At 38.4% G+C, this 21583-nt stretch overlaps 1 protein-coding gene across 15 annotated transcripts in view; it reads left to right on the top strand.

The window, feature by feature from the left end:
• Nucleotides 1-21583, top strand: part of MEIS2 (Meis homeobox 2) — a 243008-nt gene that overhangs the window by 215960 nt on the left and 5465 nt on the right. For all 15 annotated transcript variants that reach the window (XM_053381659.1, XM_053381686.1, XM_053381691.1 and 12 more), the window contains one exon: nucleotides 20481-20539. In XM_053381659.1, the coding sequence (XP_053237634.1) occupies nucleotides 20481-20539 (59 nt within the window). The remainder of the gene's footprint in view (nucleotides 1-20480; nucleotides 20540-21583) is intronic.

Raw genomic sequence — 21583 nt, 5'->3', positions numbered from 1 at the left:
AGCGCGGCAGCAGCAGGAGGCCCCATTAGCTAAAGTGGTGCTTCAGGTTAAGAACAGTTTCAGGTTAAGAACAGACCTCCGGAACGAATTAAATACTTAACCTGAGGTACCACTGTATACAACTAAAACTAACAGCGCATTTATTGTTTGACCAGAAAAAGATATCAGTTGTAAGTTGATGGCCAATAAAATGTGTAAAAAATAAAAGATATCCAACACTGAATTAACAACAAGTTGCCGTGTAGGATTCAGACATATGAGGGCCTGTGGTGTAGCGTAATTATTAAAGTGCCTCTGTCTGTCCCTACTTCTATTTTGCTCTTTTAAATCCCTGTGGTTCAGAACATTAAATTTAGACAAAGGAAAGGATGTGCTATGAGAAATCAGTGGTCCCTCAAATAACGCTGAGTATAGTTTTTCTGTGGGCCTGTGTAAAATGTGTAGAGGGACATAAAGAAATAAGAATCTTATTCCTGTTAAAGACCACATACAATCAAAAAGACAATCTGGACACAGCTCCACCGAACTCTGTGAGGCTTAGTTTTGAGAAAGTATATAGGACTGCACTGATAAGTAGCCAGGAACATAAATGCACTTCACAGAATTCAAGCCTTACATACGGACTGCCAACAGGGGTTTGGGAGTCCGAATTGCTGTGAGAAGTTGCTACATGCAACTTCTATAGCAAACATTATGTAGATTGTTTTGACTAACAAGCTCTCCCAGTAAGTGGTGCACTCATGAAAATAAGTTAATGTTTTACACGTTGTCACTTTATACTGACGGACTTAAAACTTGGGAAATAGAATTGACAAATATATTAGCAATAAATTAGTCTCTTGGGCATCCTCAAACACATTTCCACTGTGTTTTCTCCTCGTTGCTTTTCCTTTAAAAAAAAATAATAATATTTCAATGTTAAGACAATGGACAATTTTATATTTATATACATTTAAATGGTATAACAAATACAGAATTTTCCCATCCTCTGAATATGGTGGCCAGTCCTGCATATCCCTCTCTTTCATCATTTTGAGCCAGCAGAATCATTCTCTGTTTGCAAAATTTATCTGTGCTGCCCTTTCCCCATTTTTTAATCATGTTGTACATTCATTCTCTTATTTGTTTGTGTATTTAAAATCCTTTGGGACCACTTTTAAGTCCAAGCCCTCACAAGGAGGTCTCCATCATATAAAGAATCACAATATTTAAAAAATAAAGTATAACCACCATAGAATACCAAACAGAAATACAGAAGAAGGATACCAAGCAGAAATGCAGAAGCATTAAGAATCCATAACAATAAAATAGCAGTAGAACAACTGTACCAATAAATAGCTACAATTTGGAACAATAACATTAAATCAAAATAATTCAGAACTAGGTCAATTAATACCAGCAAAATATACCGTATTTTTCCGTGTATAAGACTAGTCCCCCCCAAAAAAAGAATGTCAAAAATTAGGAGGCATCTTATACATGGATACATCTCCCCTCATTTTCTTAAATCTGAGTCCCCCAACATAGGGGGCGTCTTATAGACGAAAAAATGTGGTACTTATCGATAAAAAGCTATGTGAGGAAAGCCTTTGTCTGTGTAGTTCTCAACAGATTATAGTTACTCACTGACAGGGGCTATCCCAGTGTGGCTTTAGAGCTCAGAAGTCAACATGATTTTCTCACTGCACCAGCTGCAGGAGAAATGCCTGGAGCAGAGACACCCTTGTACACCACCTTCATAGATCTGATGGAGGTATTTGATGTCATCAGCTGAAAAGGACTCTTCATACTGCTCAACAAGATAGGATGCTACTTAAGCTGCATAAAATGATTGTGTCCTTCCCCGAGAGCATGGACGGCACCATCCAGTATGACGGTTTATCCTCAAATGCCTTTCCGATAAAGAGCAGTGTGAAACAGGGCTATGTTCTCGCCCCAACTTTCTTTGGCATATTCTTCTCCCTGTTGTTCTCCTATGCCTTCAGCTCGACAGAAGACAGTATATACTTCCATTCGAGAAGCGATGGGGTCTGTTCAACCTGCACATCTTCATGCCAAGACAAAAGTGTGCTGGGTTCTTATCTGAGAGATGTTGTTTGCAGATGAGGCAACCTTGACAGTGAATAACTGAGGCTAGATCCATTCTCTCTAGAACATATTACAGCTGGTGTATTTGTTTAAGTTAATAAAAGGAACTCCTAGCTACCACTGCCACCTGTAACAGATGGTGCAGTGAAGATGTCACCCAGCAATGTCATGTAGATACTCAAAGGCATAGAGCAGAATAGAGTCCTGAGTCACCCTGTAAGTGGAAGGCCACAGATTGGAACAAAAATATCCCCAGCACCACCTTCTGAGGTCAACACTCCAATATTCCTCTTCCACATACCCATTTCCCAATGTAACTCGCCTACTAGGATGACCAAAGTTGTTTCTGTTCCAAACTCAGGCCTGAAACTGGATTGAATGGTTCTAAATAATTAGTGTACTCCAGAAACCACTAGGTAGTGGTAGTTATCCCAGATCACTGGCTCCAAAATAGGTTTTGTCAATAAAGTCTTCACTTTTTAGGACATTGAAGATCACACACTCTTTTAGCTAGGCATTGATCACCTCAATAATCCAATACTCTATCCTAGGTAAAAGGTAAAGGAACCCCTGACCATTAGGTCCAGTCGTGACCGACTCTGGGGTTGCGGCGCTCATCTCGCTTTATTGGCCGAGGGAGCCAGCGTTTGTCCGCAGACAGCTTCCAGGTCATGTGGCCAGCATGACTAGGCCGCTTGTGGCGAACCAGAGCAGCACATGGAAACGCCGTTTACCTTCCCGTCAGAGCGGTACCTATTTATCTACTTGCACTTTGACGTGCTTTCGAACTGCTAGGTTGGCAGGAGCAGGGACCGAGCAACGGGAGCTCACCCTGTCATGGGGATTCGAACCGATCGGCAAGTCCTAGGCTCTGTGGTTTAACCCACAGCGCCACCCGCGTCCCTTATAATACTCAATCCTAGCCACAGCCAATTCAGGATGCAAAGGAGGTCCTTTCCCACTTGAAAAACTCTCTTGGATGACTTGAAAAAACTTCTGGATTACATTGTTCAGATGCAATGGTGGCAGAGAAGTAAGATGTATTAGCCGCCACCACAAAGCAAGCCCAATATGGGTTTTCACCTGTATCCGATCATATTCACTACATGTCTTCCACCATTTGCAATTTAGCTGTTGACCCAAACATTTAATTGCCCTCAGCTCCTCATAATATTAAGGAGTCAACATGCCTCTACAGCTGGATTGAGGGGGTTTGGGAGAAATGGATATTGATGGCCTCAGGCATCCCCTTATTTAATGCAGAGACCAAGGTCTCAGTAGTACCAATGGCTTCAGGAAAATCTCCAAGAGACCTCAAAAAACTGTCTGGATTCATTAGTCTTCAGGAGTCAACCATCAGAACCAGTTCTCCACCCCTGCAGAAGTTACAGGTAACCTGTAGGTTGAACATGATCAGGTCAAACATGAATCAAGTAATGATCTGACCATGACAATGTAGTCTTTATTGGCTTCCTCATGCACAGATCATTCTGCCCCCCCCCCTTCCACTGCAGAAAATCAAGTCCAAATTGTATCCTGCTAAATTTATCCTATCCAGATAATTTGAGACAGGCTTGTGGTTGCCATGGAGGTCATGAAATTTTCAGATGCTCCCCAAAAAGAGCCTCAGTATGCATATTAAAGCTCCCAGGACCACCAATCTCAGAGTCCTCAATCATGTTTGAGACTGTCTGCTGATACTTCAGGCAGGGATATAGTTAGGCGCTGATGTGGATAGTATACCAATGGAATTCCATCCTGTCTCATGTCCCCAACATCAGTTACAGATATTCGGAATCGGCAGATTGTTGGGTAGGGTGCCTGGCCAATGAGGTCCAATCCTTATAGAGCAAGACTGTCCCTTCTTGCCGCTCATGTTGTGTTTGGTGCTGTACCTGCTTACCTAGTTTACATATTCTATTTGCCACCTTGTTTGCATGTAGGGCAAGAAGTCAATCCCATTTACAATATTTGACATTGTTCATTATATCCTATATTACTCTCTATACAACTTTAACTCAGCAGCAAAAAAGCTGAGCATAATCTCTTTAGGTTAGATCACCTCTGTTTATATAGTTAAATTAATGTGACTGGTTAGCACTGATAGTGAGGTAGGTAGATTTGTGTTTGCATCTGAACAGCTGAATTTGGGCATCAGCTCAAGAATATGTGGTAGGGAGCAAGAAGTTTACCTATATTCAAACAGCAGCCCTGGCAGAATAAACAGATGATGAAGAGATAGTAATACCTGTTTGTTAATCCCTATACAAACTATACATTTACAGCAATTCTGTGCATATCTACTTAGAAGTAAATCCCATTGAATTCTTTAACACTGACTTCTGAGTAAACATGTTTAGGATTGCACTGTAAGTGTACCAGCTTTCCTTCTGCCAATTGCTCTTTGTTGTATTTGTTTTGCATTTTCAGGAATCAAGGAGATGATGTATTTCCTGAATCTTTCAGGAAACGTGGTGACATATTCCACTTACTAGACTCTCTCAGGCTAGAATTTACTAGGATTAAAGCAGATGTGGCATTACTGGATTCTGCTAAGCCTCTGGTGATTTATAAAGATATAAAATATATATTTTATGATTACGATGATGCTAAAAATTTTGTGGATAATAATATAGTTGCACTGAAAAGAGCAGAGAATAGAACAACTACTGAAGATACAAGAGGAGGAGAAACAAATCCCCCTTTGCCAGCTGATCTAACTCTTATGTTCACAAAGGATTTTTAAATTTTTCAGTGAGATAAATCTTTGCATTCCTTTGCATTTCCTTTTTAATGCAATGCAATTTAATTCAGTATAACTTATTAACTGGTATGGTTGTTGTTTATACAGTGGTACCTCTGGTTAAGAACTTAATTCGTTCCTGAGGTCCGTTCTTAATCTGAAACTGTTCTTAACCTGAAGCACCACTTTAGCTAATGGGGCCACCTGCTGCCGCTGTGCCGCCGCTGCACAATTTCTGTTCTCATCCTGAAGCAAAGTTCTTAACCTGAGGTAATATTTCGGGGTTAGCAAAGCCTGTAACTTGAAGCGACTGTAACCTGAAGTGTCTGTAACCCAAGGTATCACTGTAAATCACTATTTAGTCCAAAGGCCCCTAAAACTGCCTTATTCAGATACCATGCTTGAGATGGTGTATTTTTATGTCTTCACTCTATAATATAATTTTTAAGGTATTGAAGCAATCCTGTACACACTTGTCTAGATGTAAGCCCCAGGTGTAAGCCCTAGGTGTAGGACTTATTTCTATGTAAACATACTTAGGATTGCCCTGTGAGTACTCTTCCAATATAAATTGCGCATGATCCCAATTCAGGTATAGTAATTCACAATAACCAGTGACCTAGGAGGGGAAACCTACCCCCACAAAAATACATATCCAATCAAACAAGTTATGAATGAGCATTGTGATGCACATACCAATGCACCCCAAACATGAACAGAAACACATTGGCTGAGTGGAAACCTGCTCCTGCATGTCATTTGTGTTAAAAACAAAAATGGTGGACAGAATCCGAAGAGGCTCACAGAAATGGCTTGCTAGCCCAGTGCAATTTTTAATTTACAAACTTTGAGCTGCCCCCCCCCCCGCCCAGCATTTCACAACCTCTCAGTTTTGAAAACAGTTTTCCCATGCAGGGTGAAGGGTTCCTGCTCAACAGAAATGTATATAGCCTGTTTGGTTCACTGAGCATTTTTCACAAATACTTACCAATGTTTCTGTATACGTTTTCACAGTTATTGCTAAAATAGTTCACCCAAATTTACTTGTAATGCTTCTGATCATGAACCCTACCTTTTGCTTTACTTTTTGCTTTGACTCAGAAAAAAATACTAAATTCTACTTTTACTCTTGTTTTAAAGTCAAATTTCAGTAGAATCAGCAAATGGTGCATCATTTCATATTATGGGTCAGAGTTCTTATAACTGTTATAACTTTCAAAGCTGTAGCTTTTAATGCAGAGTTTCTCTAGTGGTTTCCACTAACTTTATCTTTTTGTCATTTCTGTTGTTGCCGCTGTTGTTATTTCACATATATATAGGGTGTGCTAGTGTACAAAGCAATAGCCTGTAGGGTTGGGCAGTTAGCCCTAAATAACTTCCATATCTGGAGGAATGTCTTCTCTTATATCAACGTGGCTGGGTATTAGGATCAACTGTGGCTCCACCACCTCCTTGTGACACCACTACCTAGCAAAGTTTTAGAGACAACAGCACACGAGAGAGTCTTTCTATGTGATAGCCTATGCAGTGCCATCCTCTCTAAGCTACATCTTGCAGTGAAATGATATGCTTTTCATTGACAGATGAAGAGGCATCCCTTTGCCCTAGAATTTTTAGGGGAGGATGAACTGGTTTAATTGCATATGGTCACCTCCTTCCTTGAGATGTTATTTAATGTGGTTTTAAATTATTTTTATATCTTTTTGCTGTTGTGTATTTTAGATCTGTATATTTCTTTACGTACCATGCCCTGCAAATGTGTGATGAAGGACAGATAGTAAATACAATCAATAAATGGCTTTATTGCAGATGATGGGGCATTGAATGAGACAGTCAGTAATATTTAATGGTAGTCATACTCAGAGCAGACCCACTGAAATCAATAGATTTAAGTTATTTAAGTGAATTTATTTCTATATGTCTACTATGAATATAACTAGCACCATGGGTGTAGCCAGGATTTTTGTTAGGGGGGCAGGCCTTTTGTTGGGGGGACAGAACCTCAGTTTGCTATGTATTTTTATTGATTGTTATAGATTTAGGGGGGCAGCTGCCCCTCCCTGCCCCCTCTTGGCTACGCCCATGTCTAGCACCAGATGTCACACAACAGCTTACTAACGCTACCTGAACCATGCATAGCAGAGGTGAGATTTGAACCATAGGCTTTCTAATTCATAGCACAGTCTACACTATGCTACACTACTTCTTGTGAAGCTGTATTTTGTATTTGTTTCTGGTGATGAATCAACACTATATTTTGCAGAGCATAAATGAAGTAATGGGGAGCTGTGCAAGACAAATATTACTGCTTTATGTCAGGTTAAGTGACCAAGATTTCTAAAGAAATGAGGGGACTTACTGGCACTCAGAAGACTCAGGGAACAATAATTGAGAGGTTGGTGGAGGTAAACGTCTACTGGCCTCAAGAGTTGATGGCTTTCCCAAAGGAGATGCAAAATTGGCAGATGTCAAAGGATATCTCGGATACTAATGGGGTGCTCTAATATGCATAGAGTTACATCGCCTGAAAAGTCTTTCCCATTAATTTCAGTGGAGGGGTAACTCTCCAATGAAGCAAGGGGTAGAACCTCTATGCATAAGAGTTCCATGTGACTTTCATACCATAGTGACAATTCCTTACTGCTGGGGAACAAGTTCTGGTGAACACTGCAAAGAATTCTACTGAATTACCTTTTGGGGGCTTAACCCACTGCTATACTTAAATTATTTTTCTGCCTTCTTTTGAAACAAATAAGATATCTAAGACTGAAAAGGATAACATGCACATACGCATCTGAAAAATTGTCACACGTTGAGAAATCATTATGGCTGTTGTATCTCTTTGTTTACCTGTCTAGTCTTCCTAAAACTTTTCCCTTCATCTCTAGGAAAGTAAATAAGTTGTGCCTATAGTTGTTCATTTGCAGGATTAGATCCAGACTACTTAGACCCATTGAAATCAATGACACTTAAGTTAGTCATGATCCATAGATAGATAGATAGATAGATAGATAGATAGATAGATAGATAGATAGTTTGTGTCCAACTTCTCTGCAATGCTGAATTCAGTAACTTTAAAATCCGTGGCTTTAAAAATCAAGAACAGCCAATAAAGATATTAAGAGCCCGATTCCTATAAAGGAATTTCTTTAAATAGTGCTCTTTAACTTCTAGAGGAGAAAGAGGATCACTCAGCACCTCATAAAAGGTGATCTGTTTCTTAAACCAGCTGACCCTAAGGGGTCAAGCCAGGTCATAGTTTCAATATTTTTATTGTATTAAAACCAACTCCTTATAAAGTTCTTTCCCCCAATAATCCTTAATAAATCAATTCTGTATCATTACCTGCTTGTGGCTGCTAGTATATTAACCATGTCCCTAAACCAGCATGAACACCTTAAAGATCAATACACGTCAATTTTTCAGCATGAAGTTCCTTTTTGTTGGTGTTGGCTATATTGAAAGACTTGGGGATGTTCATAACAAATTTCCTGAAGTCCACTGAGTTGACAGGCAGGTAAAATATATACTTCCATGCCTTAATCCTTTTGCCTTCAGATTTGAAGATTTTAATAGCTATGGAAAAATGCACAAGCATGGTCAAGACAGGACAGTGGATACAAAAAGCATAGTTTACTTAGGGCAAAATTTGCTGTCAGGAAAATGGAACATAGCTTCTGAACTCAAGAACCAGCAGTGCATGTGCAGGTTGGATGTAGATGGTTGCTACAATAAGACTTCTTTCATACAGGTGTGTTTATGCCCCAGGCTTGCTGGCCACAGTCCATTCCATTTACAGAAGCTGAATTAAACAATAACTACCGCATTGCAAAAAGAAGAAGGGGGGAGGGAAAGGTGAGCGTCAAAGGAGATGCCTGAGAGCTTTGTTAGGGCCAAGAAAAACCCTGTTGCAGTTGTCAGAGCTTGTTGATGTTGCAGAGAACGGCACTTTTTTTTTCTCCTGGATTTTGTGGTTCTGCCTTAGGAAAGAAAGTAAAATAGAACGGAAGAACAAAGTCCTACTCTATAAATCAGCAGCTGCTCCTTGCCAGATCAAAGGAGTGACATTTTTGCTCCTGGACTACTTGTCCACTTTAGGTGCTTGACAGACAGCTAACAGCTGGCCTGCTATACGGCATAGGAGAATTGGGCTACATCTTCTTCAGAGTAGATGACAAGCTAATCAGAGATACCTATAATACAAGACATGCAAGAGCACCTTGATCTCTTCAAATGTATCTAGCAGGTTGTTTCTAAGCATGCTTACACATTTGGGAAAAGTTATTACTAAGCTTATTTTCCTCTGAAAGTGCTTTTAAATTTCATCAAATTTTATCATAAATACCAAAAGGCAAACAGATACTAGCTTTGAAATTGAATATCCCTTTGTACTTGTTTATATAAAACATTCAAAAACCTAATCTGGTTTGGAATAAGCACAATTGCCAATAATTTGCCTAAATGCTACAAAAATATGGGTTTCCGCCCCCAGAAATTTAAGCTATGACAGCAACATAAATGGTTGAGTGGTCAGTTTAAGAATTATATGAAAGGTCTCTGTTTTATGCAGTGGTTATTCCAATGTACATAACCTCAAAATAAGAGGTTTCAAATTTGCAAAAGCTGTACTTAGTGCCTCTATAAAATGTATGTATACAGACCTGGAATTTTAACATCAGCAGTAAAACTTTCAAAGTAATTCGGTTTCTAGTTGATTCTCATCTGCAATAAATCATGTGCAGGATGAGGCAATATACTACAACATGTCTATTGACTTAGCATTTTATCTTTAAGATGTGAATAGCTAAGGAACTCTTTCTGTTTGTCTCCTCCCTTCCTTTCAAGTACCTATGAAAGATCTCTCTTACAGTGTGATAAATAACTGCTTATGAATAATCTAATGGCATTATAGAAAGGAAGCAGACATTACTTTGGAAAACATGACCTGCTGAGATGTTTTGTTATGTGGCATCAGATGTGATTACATTCACAGAATAGTGTTTATTACCATTCAGATTTCCAGGGGAAATAAAAAATAATTTTCTACATAGGTTAAAAATTCTTGAAAGCTCATAAAGGAAATCGGTGTCTGTCAATGTCTTTCTGTAGTAGCAATTCTTTATTACACTTAATATTAGGAGATTTATTTATTTCTGCAACTGGTTATTTATTCACTGTGGGGATTCACAGTATATTTATAATCCAGGATGCTGGATTATTCCATTATATTATTATAATTTTAATGCAAAATGGACTTGTACTGTTCAGTCTTATAGCTATATTAGGCTGCAATTGTATTCATACTTTCCTGGGAACAATCACCAGTAAACACAGCGGGACTTACTTTTGAGTAGACACACGTAGCGTTGTGCTGTTCAATTTTTTAAAAACCGCCAGAAAATGAAAAAAAAGAAGCACCTATACATTAAATAGCTATCAGAATTCCACAGCATGTCATAATTAGACAATTTATTAGCAGTGTTTGTCTTAAAAGTCTTTCATTTGAGACAGAGTATATGGCACATATATGTTCCTGATAAAACTGGGACACTAATATAACAGCATAATCTTATACGTGTCTACTCAGAAGTAAGTCCCACTGAATTTAGTAAGATTCCCAGGTAAGTTTATATAGGACTATAGCCTAAAGATTCAATTTGGTGCACATTGATTTGGATTAAATCCTTTTAAATAGTGGGATTACGCCCAAGTAAATAATGTGTAGGGTTCTGCTGCACACCATATTTCCAGGAATTGTTTCACCTAACTTCATTGAGTCCTACACAGAACCCTATAGTTTGGCTCCATCTCATGGCTTCCTAGTATATATGTTGGCAGAGGTCACTGGGAACCTCTCTATCTAGTGTTATGAGTGAACATATTGGTACAAGAGATGCAGGAAAAGGACTTGAAAAATCCATAGAGCTGGTCCAAATTTTGAGAGGCAAATGTGCATTTTCTGTTCCACATTTTAATGTTGCTGACAGAAATTCAGATTTGGAGTTTAAAATTTCGTTTTAAAAAACAAGGTAGCATTTCAGTACTCAGCCTATGCCTTTCAATGGTTTCCTGATGCAAATATGTATGCATCCAAATATGTAGGAATGTATCCATGCTTGAATCTTGGCCAAAAGGGGGGGGGGAGCCAGGGGGAGTGGTTTTGCCAAGTCCGTATGTTTTGTGTAAATTTCATTTTAGCTGCGTATGCTAAGCTAAATATAGCTCAATTCTCTGAATCCTAAACCTGGCCCTTGCTACATGAAGCTGATTACATTTTGTTGGTTTGTTTCAAAAATTTATATACTGCTTTTCCCTTGTGAATCAAAGTTTTATGTCTCTTTTGTAGGAAATGTATATACATTTTGTGTCTCACAATTTCCATTGCAGTGGGAGGGCAGGATTATTGCATTATGTGGGGGGGGTTACTGCTTTTATTATGATATATATTTTTGTATTGCAAATAATAATAATAATAATAATAATAATAATAATAATAATAATAATAAAAAAATAGCCCAGTCCAAGAGCCCATGGTGGCTTTAAATACCTAGGAATAACTCTCACATCTGATATTAAACAGTTAGGCTGAAGGAACTATACAAATATTTATAAAAGCATGCAACAGGATTAAAAATAGAAGCATATTAACCCAAGCTGGCTCGGATGCATTGCAGTAAAAATGTCGATATTGCCTACATTCTCATATCTTTTTCAGATATATAGCAGTCCCATTCTTCCCTCTTCACTAAAATAAGGCAAAATAAACTCAATTCTATAAGAACAGGTCCAAGGGAAGCTTAGGAATGTTCAATTTAGGACTGTACTATGTTTCCCTATTAGAAACTCCTTAATGCACTAAAAGTAGTTCAAAGGGACTCCCTGTAACTGCCAATGATGACTTTGAAAATGCACTCCCAGCACCAATCAGTTGATTGACACTAAAAGCAGGTTATCAAAGAAAGTTGCCACTGATCAGTGGTTCTTACAACCTGCTTTGTCCTATGATAGGTAGCAATTGACAGGTGGGCAATTCTGTCCCTTTGTCAACGTTGACCCATAGGAAGTGGGAACTAGCCTGATAAAGAGTTCTTGTGAACTCAAAAGTTTGCACACAGTTTTGTTACATTTTGGTTGGTGTAATAAAAGTATTGCTGTAATAGGAATTTTGAAACTTTGTAGTGCTTTAGAACAAAATGGAAAAAACCCCACCCTAATAAATGATGTTTTTGTAGGCATACTATCACAGGGGGTGCTAGTATTTTCTGTAGTGCAGGCAGGCACTACAGAAGTATAAGTTAGAAGAAGAAGAAGAAGAAGAAGAAGAAGAAGAAGAAGAGGAGGAGGAGGAGGAGGAGGAGGAGGAGGAAGAAGTAGTTGTTTTGCATTGACCATCTATGGTATCATAAGACACTTTGGTACCATAAGGGAGTATAGTGCCCATCTAGTCATGAATCAGTCATTGCCATTGTTAAGGTATCCTAATCTTTTTTTGAATGCCCACAAAATTTTCAGTAAAAAGTCTTTCAAGTAAATGAAGTCTTCTAACTTTCTCTGACTTTTCAAATATTATTTACTTATTAGCCTTTTGGACTTGTTTGTAGCCAAGTGATTTAAAGCAGCTTTAAATATACGAACAGAAAGAAAGCCATATGGCACAGTCATAAAGAAAGATGTGTATCATCCTTTGTTATAAAACTATATACATGGAAATGGATACCTACCGTAATTCTATTGAGAGAAAAGAATGAAATGCACTGAGATTAGTAGATTTCAGCCAGGAAAAAGAAATGTGTGTTTAATAATTAAGGATTGTTTGAAAGGTATAAAATACACTGTAGACTGTAAATTAAACTAAAACTGTTAATTTAATATTTTGCATTCCAGTACTCCAGAAAAGCCTCTTCTGTAGGCCACTCAAAAATCACACATTTAGGGCCAAGCTACACATGTTGTTAATTCTGTAAATAAATAGTTGCTGCTGCTGCAGTCCCCAAGCAGGATCGAAGACAATGGTAAAGAGGAAGGCAGGGGGTTAATTCCCACAGTACCAATGAAAAAAATAACTCCTCCCAAGTTGTTTGTATTATTGGGAGGGAAACTTGGCATTATTCTGAGTCACTGGAAAGATGTGACATAGATATCTTTCATACGCAAAGCCCTGCGTCCAAAGAGCCATGTTCAACCAGTTCTGCATGCTGGGCTAGTCTTTCTCAAATCGTGCACCCATTCCACACTCCTTTTGCAAATAATGATACTTTCAAAAAAAAAGAAAGAATTGGGATATAGTATTGAGAGTTGTTATTCAAAAGAAATGCCAAAACCCCCTACAAGGCATACCCAAATTTCTTTAAGTATGTCTAAGGGTAACTCTTTGGATGCACCCAAAATATTCATCCAGATCCTTAAAACTTCACAATGTGAAATTATACAGTTCACTTAAAATGAACAAGGCATATACCTCATTGCGCTTGCATTCAGTAGGGGAGGCTGCATGTAGAATGTTGTTCAACTTTGCACACCGGTTGAAATGTGGCTAGTTAGGACCATGACTCTCTTCCTGGTGACCACCTTTTCCTAGTTGCTTAAACAGAATAAAGGATTCAATGTTTACCCCCAAGCTCTTCACACATCATGGAAACAAAAGTCCAGGAGAATTGGATCCTGCTGGGTGTAGGAGAGCGATACCCTGCACCACTCTCGTGTTCTCTGGCCTGCATAGAGAACTTAAGGGAAGGGAAGGGGTCAGCCTCTCAACTTCATACCAGGCTTTGGAGATTGATACTGCTTTCAAATCCTGGAGTGTGCAGAGGACTTGAGGAAGAGGTGGTGTTGTTGGAAACCACAAATAATGATTGACCAACCAAGGCCAGCCGAATTATGTGGACTCTTGGCTTGGAGAATGCATGAATAGTACCTGGCTGGCATTCATTCCTAAGGTTTCTTCAGTACCAGGCACCATACACAAGCAGATTCAGCCCCAAGTATTCCTTTTTAATACAAGAAATATTTGGCAGCCTGTTCTAAAATACATGCTGTATAGCCACTATGGCTTCATAGAATGCACAATATTCATGACTACTGTGAAGGGAAACCTCCAATAGTAACACTACTATCATTACAAATATGTGCCAAAAAAAGAGAGATTAAATTTCATGTTTGCATTTCAGAAGAAGCAAATCAGCTGAACAAGACAGTCCTGGAATTTGTCAGTTATAGATGCAATAAATATATGAGTTTTAGTTTCCTGAAGTGAAAATTGCATATTTCCTGTAGTAGATAGGGTGTTGGGGGAGTGGGGCCCTAGGATTTACATGTTTCAAAGTGCCATAATACCCTGCAAATATAATAACACATAGACAAATATCTATGAGCGTTTAACAGATTTACTCTATGCCATGTTAAGCGCATCAGAACAATATATGGTTTGCAAATGCTTAAGCCTGTCAAAATATTACCAAGTAGCCATAATAGCTCATGCCAAATGCTGTTCATCAGCTTTGATTCTGCATGAAAAGAAATTCACATGAAATTGAATATTTGGTACCTGGAAAAGAACTCTGGGAATCTCAATTTTCATTTTAGAAAGTGTGTGTACAGTATTTCAACAAGTAGCTTAGGGTCTATTTCATTATTTTCTTTTGCATAGCAGAGTCATCAAATGATGTTAGCCTGACATTTTGTGAAATAAGTTGTTTTTGACAAAGAGCTCAACGTGGAATAAAATGTTGGTGGTTTACCATAGCAAGATGACCAAGGGTCAGTATGGCTACATAGGTATAGAAAACTATTGGGTGCTATATTGGGCACAGAGGATTTCATTGGAACTTTTCAGCATCAAGTGCATCGATCTCACAACGGTGTTCTTATTTATTGTACTCGAAAGTAAGTTCCATTGAAGACTGGGATTTATTTCTGAAAAAACATACATAGGATTGTGGTGTAAATGAATGTGGAAGCACAATTCCCCAAATAATGTAAATGAAAATGCTTTATATTTATGTTTATATTTATATTTACTAGAAATGTGAAAACCATACACGCTTCCTTTCTTTTCGCCATGGTAATGTGTGGTTTTATGGCACAAGATCACCATGCAAGACTGTTCCCAGACACAGCTGCATTAATTTGTATGAGTCAGTTGGAGTATTGGGCAAATGCCCAACCTTCTATGTTTCTAAGAGAAAGATTCAGAAATCAGCTCACAGACTGCCTTTATTCAATATTCAATATAGTTCAACACAATGTTCAAATTATGTCAAGGCACCAAGGAAAACCAAAGGGGCATAGGCAAAGCAACCATGGTAAATGTGTTTAGGGGTGTTAATCAGCTAAACTTACTCAAGGTAGAACCATTGAAATTAAAGGACCTATCTTAGTTAGGTTTATTAATTTCAGTGGATGTACTCTGAGTAAAAGTTAGTTGAATCCCACTCTAGGATTACAGTCCAGGAATAAGTGTTTTACTTATGTGAGTGAGAGTATCTGTTTATAACCAAATGTGGCAAAGAAATTTATGTTCTTGCTTCACTTACAAATGTAGTGTGGTGGGGTAAGAACTCATGAAGATTGGGCACACAAAGGTTTCACATATAATTCAGAAGCTTTTTCTATTCAAATCTATGATATCTTTAAAATAAAATACTACAGTTCTTTCCTCATGCACTATGACCATTTAAATTTTATCATAAGTGTTTTGCTGAAAAATAGGTTGACTTTTTAATAAAAAATGGATTTGATTCAATTTGAAAATGATTAAATTTCTCAGCAGGACCCATGTCATATGTACATTCCAAATTTTGAAATGTCAGTTGGCCAAAGATTAATTTTTCCATTAAAAGTGAACAAATTTGGATTTGTTTTGCATGCTTAAGTCATGCCAGCCCTCTACTGAAAATGTCAGTGCCATACAGTGAGCTGGAACAAAAACCTGAGGAAAAAATGCTTCTTACATATTGTGAATGAATTATCACCATTTTCGCACACTACTATTCATGAACAAAAAATAATCCTTTCCCTCTTTTAGTGCTGGAAAATGAATATCTCCAAAGGCTCCACTTGAATTAAAACTAGGGGGCAATGGAAAAGGAATTCAGAAAATTCCATGTATAAGTTTCTGATTAGTCTCTAATGATGGTAATGGTTAAAAGTAATAACCCTTTTGAAGGCTATTCAGTGGCTCATGAACAATTAAGTTGTTGATCTTAATTCAAATTTTAGTAAATCAAAGGGGGGAAATCACTTATTGTGGAAAATGGGCTGAGAGATCCTTCTGTTCTTCATATAGGCCAGCTTTTGTTTCTACTTCTATACTTACTTGGATGTGATTTCTTAAGATCCTGTTTGGGATTCATATTATCCATTACAGACATTGAACACCATTCCTAGGACTCATCGCTCATAACTGTCAAGTTTTCACCAGATCCGCCTGCAACAATTTCATTGGTGTGAATGCCTGTAGCACAATCAGCATTTATTCTGACCGTAGCACTTCCAAGTATCATTTAGTACTGATACACATAATGTTGGCATCTACACTTCTTGTTGCAGTGCCATTACTGCTGATTTCTACAGCCATGTCATCAAAGGACAGCTGCAAGTGGTGTCTACTGTACCTAAGGCTGTGTGATAGGATACCTACTGCACCACCAGCAATGCAGCATTTCTGTTCTACTTAAAAGTAGCCAGCAAATATGGTCAACTTCTCTGAGTGGTACATAAGACGAGCATGAGTCTCAATGGTGGGAGGAAACAAATCTCCAATGGCAGATCAGCTTTTAAAGACTTCTTCCCCATGTGACATTTTCCTGTTAAGCATCTTAACTACTTTTGTGAATTTTAATAATACTGGTGAGGGATACATGACTGTTGGTGTAGGGGAAATAGAGGGCGCAATACATCAGTGCCCTTTATCATAGTACCAACCTGTACAATTGTGCTATTTTCTCCTCTTGGGGTGAGAATTATTATTATTATTATTATTATTATTATTATTATATGGAATGCCAATACACCCCTGGTGTCCTTTGAAACTAGATCAAGCCATCAGTTCTTCCAAGTGGAACCTTTGATTCTCTCACCATTTCATCCAGCTCTTTAGTTCAATATTATTAAACATTGTTAATACCTGGGATCCATTTATCCTGGATCACTGGATTCTCACTTTTACTTTCACTTGACACTTTTACTCCTTTCACCATCTCCTTGAATTACCACTTCAACATCTGTTCTTCAACAAGCAGCAGATACTCTTTTTCAGAATGGAGAAATAAAATTATTCCCAGAATCATCTATGGTTACTTCAGTAGACTACTTATTCGTGTTTGCAGGGTATCACCTTCATCCAAGCCACCAAGTTCTATATGGCTTTATTGGCGATCATCCCATGTCTTTCAGCTGGGTCTGAGTTATGTCCATAGACCAGGCATCCTCAAACTCAGCTCTCCAGATGTTTTGGGACTAAAATTCCCATCATCCCTGACCACTAGTCCTGTTAGCTAGGGATGATGGGCGTTAACACTGGAAAGTTAAAGTAGAGATGACAGTGCTAAAAATGATGACAAAAGATATTAAAAGGTTGTTAAAATTATTTAAAGGTTTGGGAGAACAAAGTGTTTTCCCTTGTACCACAAAAACATGAATGTGGGTGCCATGTGAGCCTCTCTAGGGAGAGCATTTCACAGTTGGAGGACATTGCCAGTTATGGTGAACTTGCCCACCCCTTTCTACGCTGAACACTGTCTTCCAAACACTTGGGGTGCCATTTATTTCTAAATGGGCAGCCATTTATTTGGCAGGAAAGCACACAGAATTTTTGAGCACAGCACAGCTGTGTTTGTAAGGATCTGTGAACTAGGGCGCACTTCTCATGCTGGCATTAGAAGACATCTAGAACACTGTCTAAAACCAGCCACTCAAGGCAGAATGACGATTTCCTGAGACCAGAAGCTTCTGTGTGCTTCTTTTCAGGTTCCCTGGTTACTACAGCAGTTTTGGTGACTGCAGTATAAAAATGTTTGTTGTTTGGAAGCAAGTGGCTTTTGCTCTGCATCTTGTGGAATCATCTCCCTCCCTGGAACTTTGAATACCCCCTTCCAGATGACTTGTACCCCCAGGGGGGCCTGCCTCAAATTTGAGAACCACTGACCTAGGGCTTCCACTGTTTACTCAAAAAATATCTGTTGAATCAATTAGCAGCTCTCACGCAGATAAATTCTGGGCTAGTCCCCCCCCCTCTCTCTCTCTCTCTGTGTGTGTGTGTGTGTGTGTGTGTGTGTGTGTTGGTGTGTGTGTTGGTGTGTTACATTTTAGGAAATGTGTGACTGGCACATGCACAGAATACACAAGTGCCGAGCAGATTTTCAAAATCCTCTTCCCAAGTTTCTGTCCTGTTGACCTGTTGAATTCATTAACATTAGCCCCACAGGCTAGGGTTTTTAATTGTGTATGTTCATAAAAGCCAGTTTTGTATCCCTTTGGTCAAAGGATTATGAATTGTCCAAGTCTTCTGTATTGTTGTGTAAACTCCCTTAAAAAAAAAATCTTAAAGAGGATGCCCCCCTTTTTAAATTAATGTATACATTCTGACGAGTTTCCAAAGATATGACCTTTAGGTGAACCCCTTTAACCTTCCCCTTAATTATTTGTTTGAAGACAGTGTAGTGTTCTCCTGCTGAGAATGAAGAACCATAATGCATTGCAGTCCTGTGAGTAAGGGAGTGTTGTAAGGAAGTGGAAAGGGACATAAATAAGGAGACCACCAGATGTAAATAATAAAAAGTGGTTGGAGCTGAAATAAAAACTGAAAAAGCAATTTAATTTACCTTATGAGTGGCTAGGTTGAAGAAAGCAAGGGTCAGCAAGGCTCAAAGTGGAGGAGAATCTGTTGTGTGTTACCAATCCAAGTACAGTACATGCTTGTTTCATTCCTTGAACCTTGCCATCTGCATACATCATTAGAAGCTCATTGAAGAGAAAACAGTCTTATCAGGCTTTTCTGTTAATCTCTGTTGGCGTTAACTTCAGCTGATAAAAGGCATGCTAGCTGCAGAAGGCTCAGGTCAGCCCCTGTTTGGTCAGTGTAGCAACATTACTGGAAAGCAGCTAAGCAAATTAAGCCCTATCAAAGACCTTTGTCTTGGAGGACAGAAATATGCCTTGAATTCACAGTGTTATGTTAGGAATATAGCCTCAGTGGCAGAAATCACTGTTACCTAGAGGAGCAAGCTATAAAAGCAGTCTTAAATGCCTAGCATTTGCTTTTGACTAATTATAAGGCAGTGTATTGTTGTTGTTGTTGTTGTTGTTGTTATTATTATTATTACAATGGGTGTATTTAAATAGTGAGCAATGTGTAAACAAAAAGATGCAAAGTAGCCTATGTAGTCTTTTGAGCATTTATGCATCATCTATTAAATGACTTCAAAGGTGTCTGTTACTGTAAAGTGGACTTAACCTGGAAGAAGAGCAGTGACTATGTCCAAACCCCAAAACTACCTTACAAACTTTTAATAATCATGGGTTTTATGTGATACAAATAAGTTAAGTTTGAGGCGATGGGTATGTTTAGAATATCAGGAATCGCTAATGATCATTAGCAGTTCTTAAGGGTCATTTAGATGAGGAATGAATGACAATACTGGACAAACCCTGAACGTAACTACTAATGTTCTCTAAAAACAGAATGGAGATAAAAACAATAGAGATCAAAACAAGTGGGTCTTGTGAATTATAGAAAATGGCCTTAACTAAACTGTGCAATTAAGAAACATTTTTTTGGGGGGGGGAATCATTTCACTGGGGTTAGTTTGAACAAGATTATCTGATGTGGGTTGTTATGCATTAACGTAATGGGGAAATATGCAAGCACTTATTTTTGGATTACCCACAAAATTAAATCCAGGCTTCCCTTGCCAAATAATGGGCTTTACCTAACATTCAAATGACTCGGACACTGCTTTAGTTATGGTACCTGATTGGAGAAGAAGTTATTTTGGGCCTAATAATAAACACATGTACCTGCAATTCCCTCTTTCTATCAAGTTGAAAGGTGCCCCGGTTTATGGTTGGAAGTTGCCTTATGCTCTCTGCCCTGGGTGTCCCACTCTTGGTTGAAAAGGTCGCCCCCAGCTGGCACTGACCTCCAAATGACCCTTGACTTTACAGGCTTAAACTGCAGGAGTTGTAGAAGAGCAGAAGTTCTTTCTGGGCCAGCACTTATTGCTGCTGTGCTGGTGATAAAACTTCAGACAGCCTAATTGATGGCTTTGCTGACCTAACAATACCTTGTGAAAGCACAGAATAGCAAAGCCTGGTCCTCATTTATGGACAGCTGCAATGGCAGCTGAATTGCCTAGGACAAAAAAATAAAATATAAAATATTCCACAATCCTTTAACTGGGTTTTTAGGTGGCCAGATAATCTTGCTTTTGAAGTAAAATCAAGTGTTAAATTGTGCATATTTTTATGTGTGATTCATTATTTCCTGACAAGTAGTTTTCTAACCTGGAATGTTGTTTTTGTTTTTAATGCGGTTTTCTGTACTGCAACCCTGCCATGAGGAAGAAAGTGGGGGTCTAATAAAAGAATTTATTTTTTTTAAGTACAGCACTAAACGGACAAACAGATTTCTATACTTTGTGTTCTATTTCAGGTTTATTAATGCCAGAAGAAGAATAGTACAGCCTATGATTGACCAGTCAAATCGAGCAGGCAAGTTCCAAGTAGTATCTGTATTCAAGTCCCACAGGCACAAATCCTCATCAAGTTATTCTTCAGGAATCCCTTCACCTGGTAAATAAATGCTTCCAATAGGCATTCTGGGAGATTTTCTTCTTCTTATGTCCCCAGAATTCCGCTATAGGAAGCAACTTCACTAATTGGTGCTAATTGGAGATTTCCCACCCTGACTCTGCTGAAACTGCTTTTTATTTTCTCTCTGAATTGGTAATTGGGTACAAGTACTAGTGCCACAAGCAGTTTGTTTGACTGGGAGCACTTGAATTGCTCATTGCTTTTCTGCATCCAATCAGCAGGACAATCTCATTTTCTTGCTACCCACAACTCCTTGGTGCATGCATTGCTTTCACTGCTGTAAGGCTAGCTGTAAAACTCATTGTATCCATTCATTTGCTTTGACTATTCACAATATGCTACTAATGCCTGGGACATGCTACAATACTGCCAAAAATATTTAAATTTTATTACTTTCAGTTACTTAATGCACCAAATATTTTACCATTAAAATTCTGCCAAACATGTTCTTCCACCCTTTTAAAATACTGGCGATATAAGTTCAAAACTACAAAGAGCCAAGTAGTATTCACTTTACAGTGCAATATGCATTTCCTCAGCTTGCTAGGGAGTTGTAGCTTCTGCAATTAAGTTACTGGATAAAACAGTTCTCCATGTTGTGATAACTGGGCTTTAACTTGATGGGAATTTTGCCTGCTGCTTCACTTTAAAAGTCTGGAAAGGTTATTAATCCTGTGGGAGAAATCTTTATGTGTAGCAGTGAATTTCTTTTCCATAAATATGTGGCAGGATAAAAACCAAAGCAATTAACTCTGATTAAAAACAAAACAAAAATAAAGCATGTTCAGCATATTTTGTGTACGTATAAAAGGTGGACAGAGTAATGAGAGGATAGCTTGCTCGCTTTAAAAATAGTAATAAGCACAAACACAGTGAACTGCGGCACAAACGGCCATATTCAAATTCGGACCATGGAATAAGCTTTCTATACTAATTAGAAAT

The sequence above is a fragment of the Podarcis raffonei genome, chromosome 1, assembly GCF_027172205.1.
Source record: "Podarcis raffonei isolate rPodRaf1 chromosome 1, rPodRaf1.pri, whole genome shotgun sequence".
NCBI lineage: Eukaryota > Metazoa > Chordata > Lepidosauria > Squamata > Lacertidae > Podarcis > Podarcis raffonei.
The sequence above is the reverse complement of the archived record's forward strand: the minus strand, read 5'-3'. Positions and strand labels throughout refer to the sequence as shown.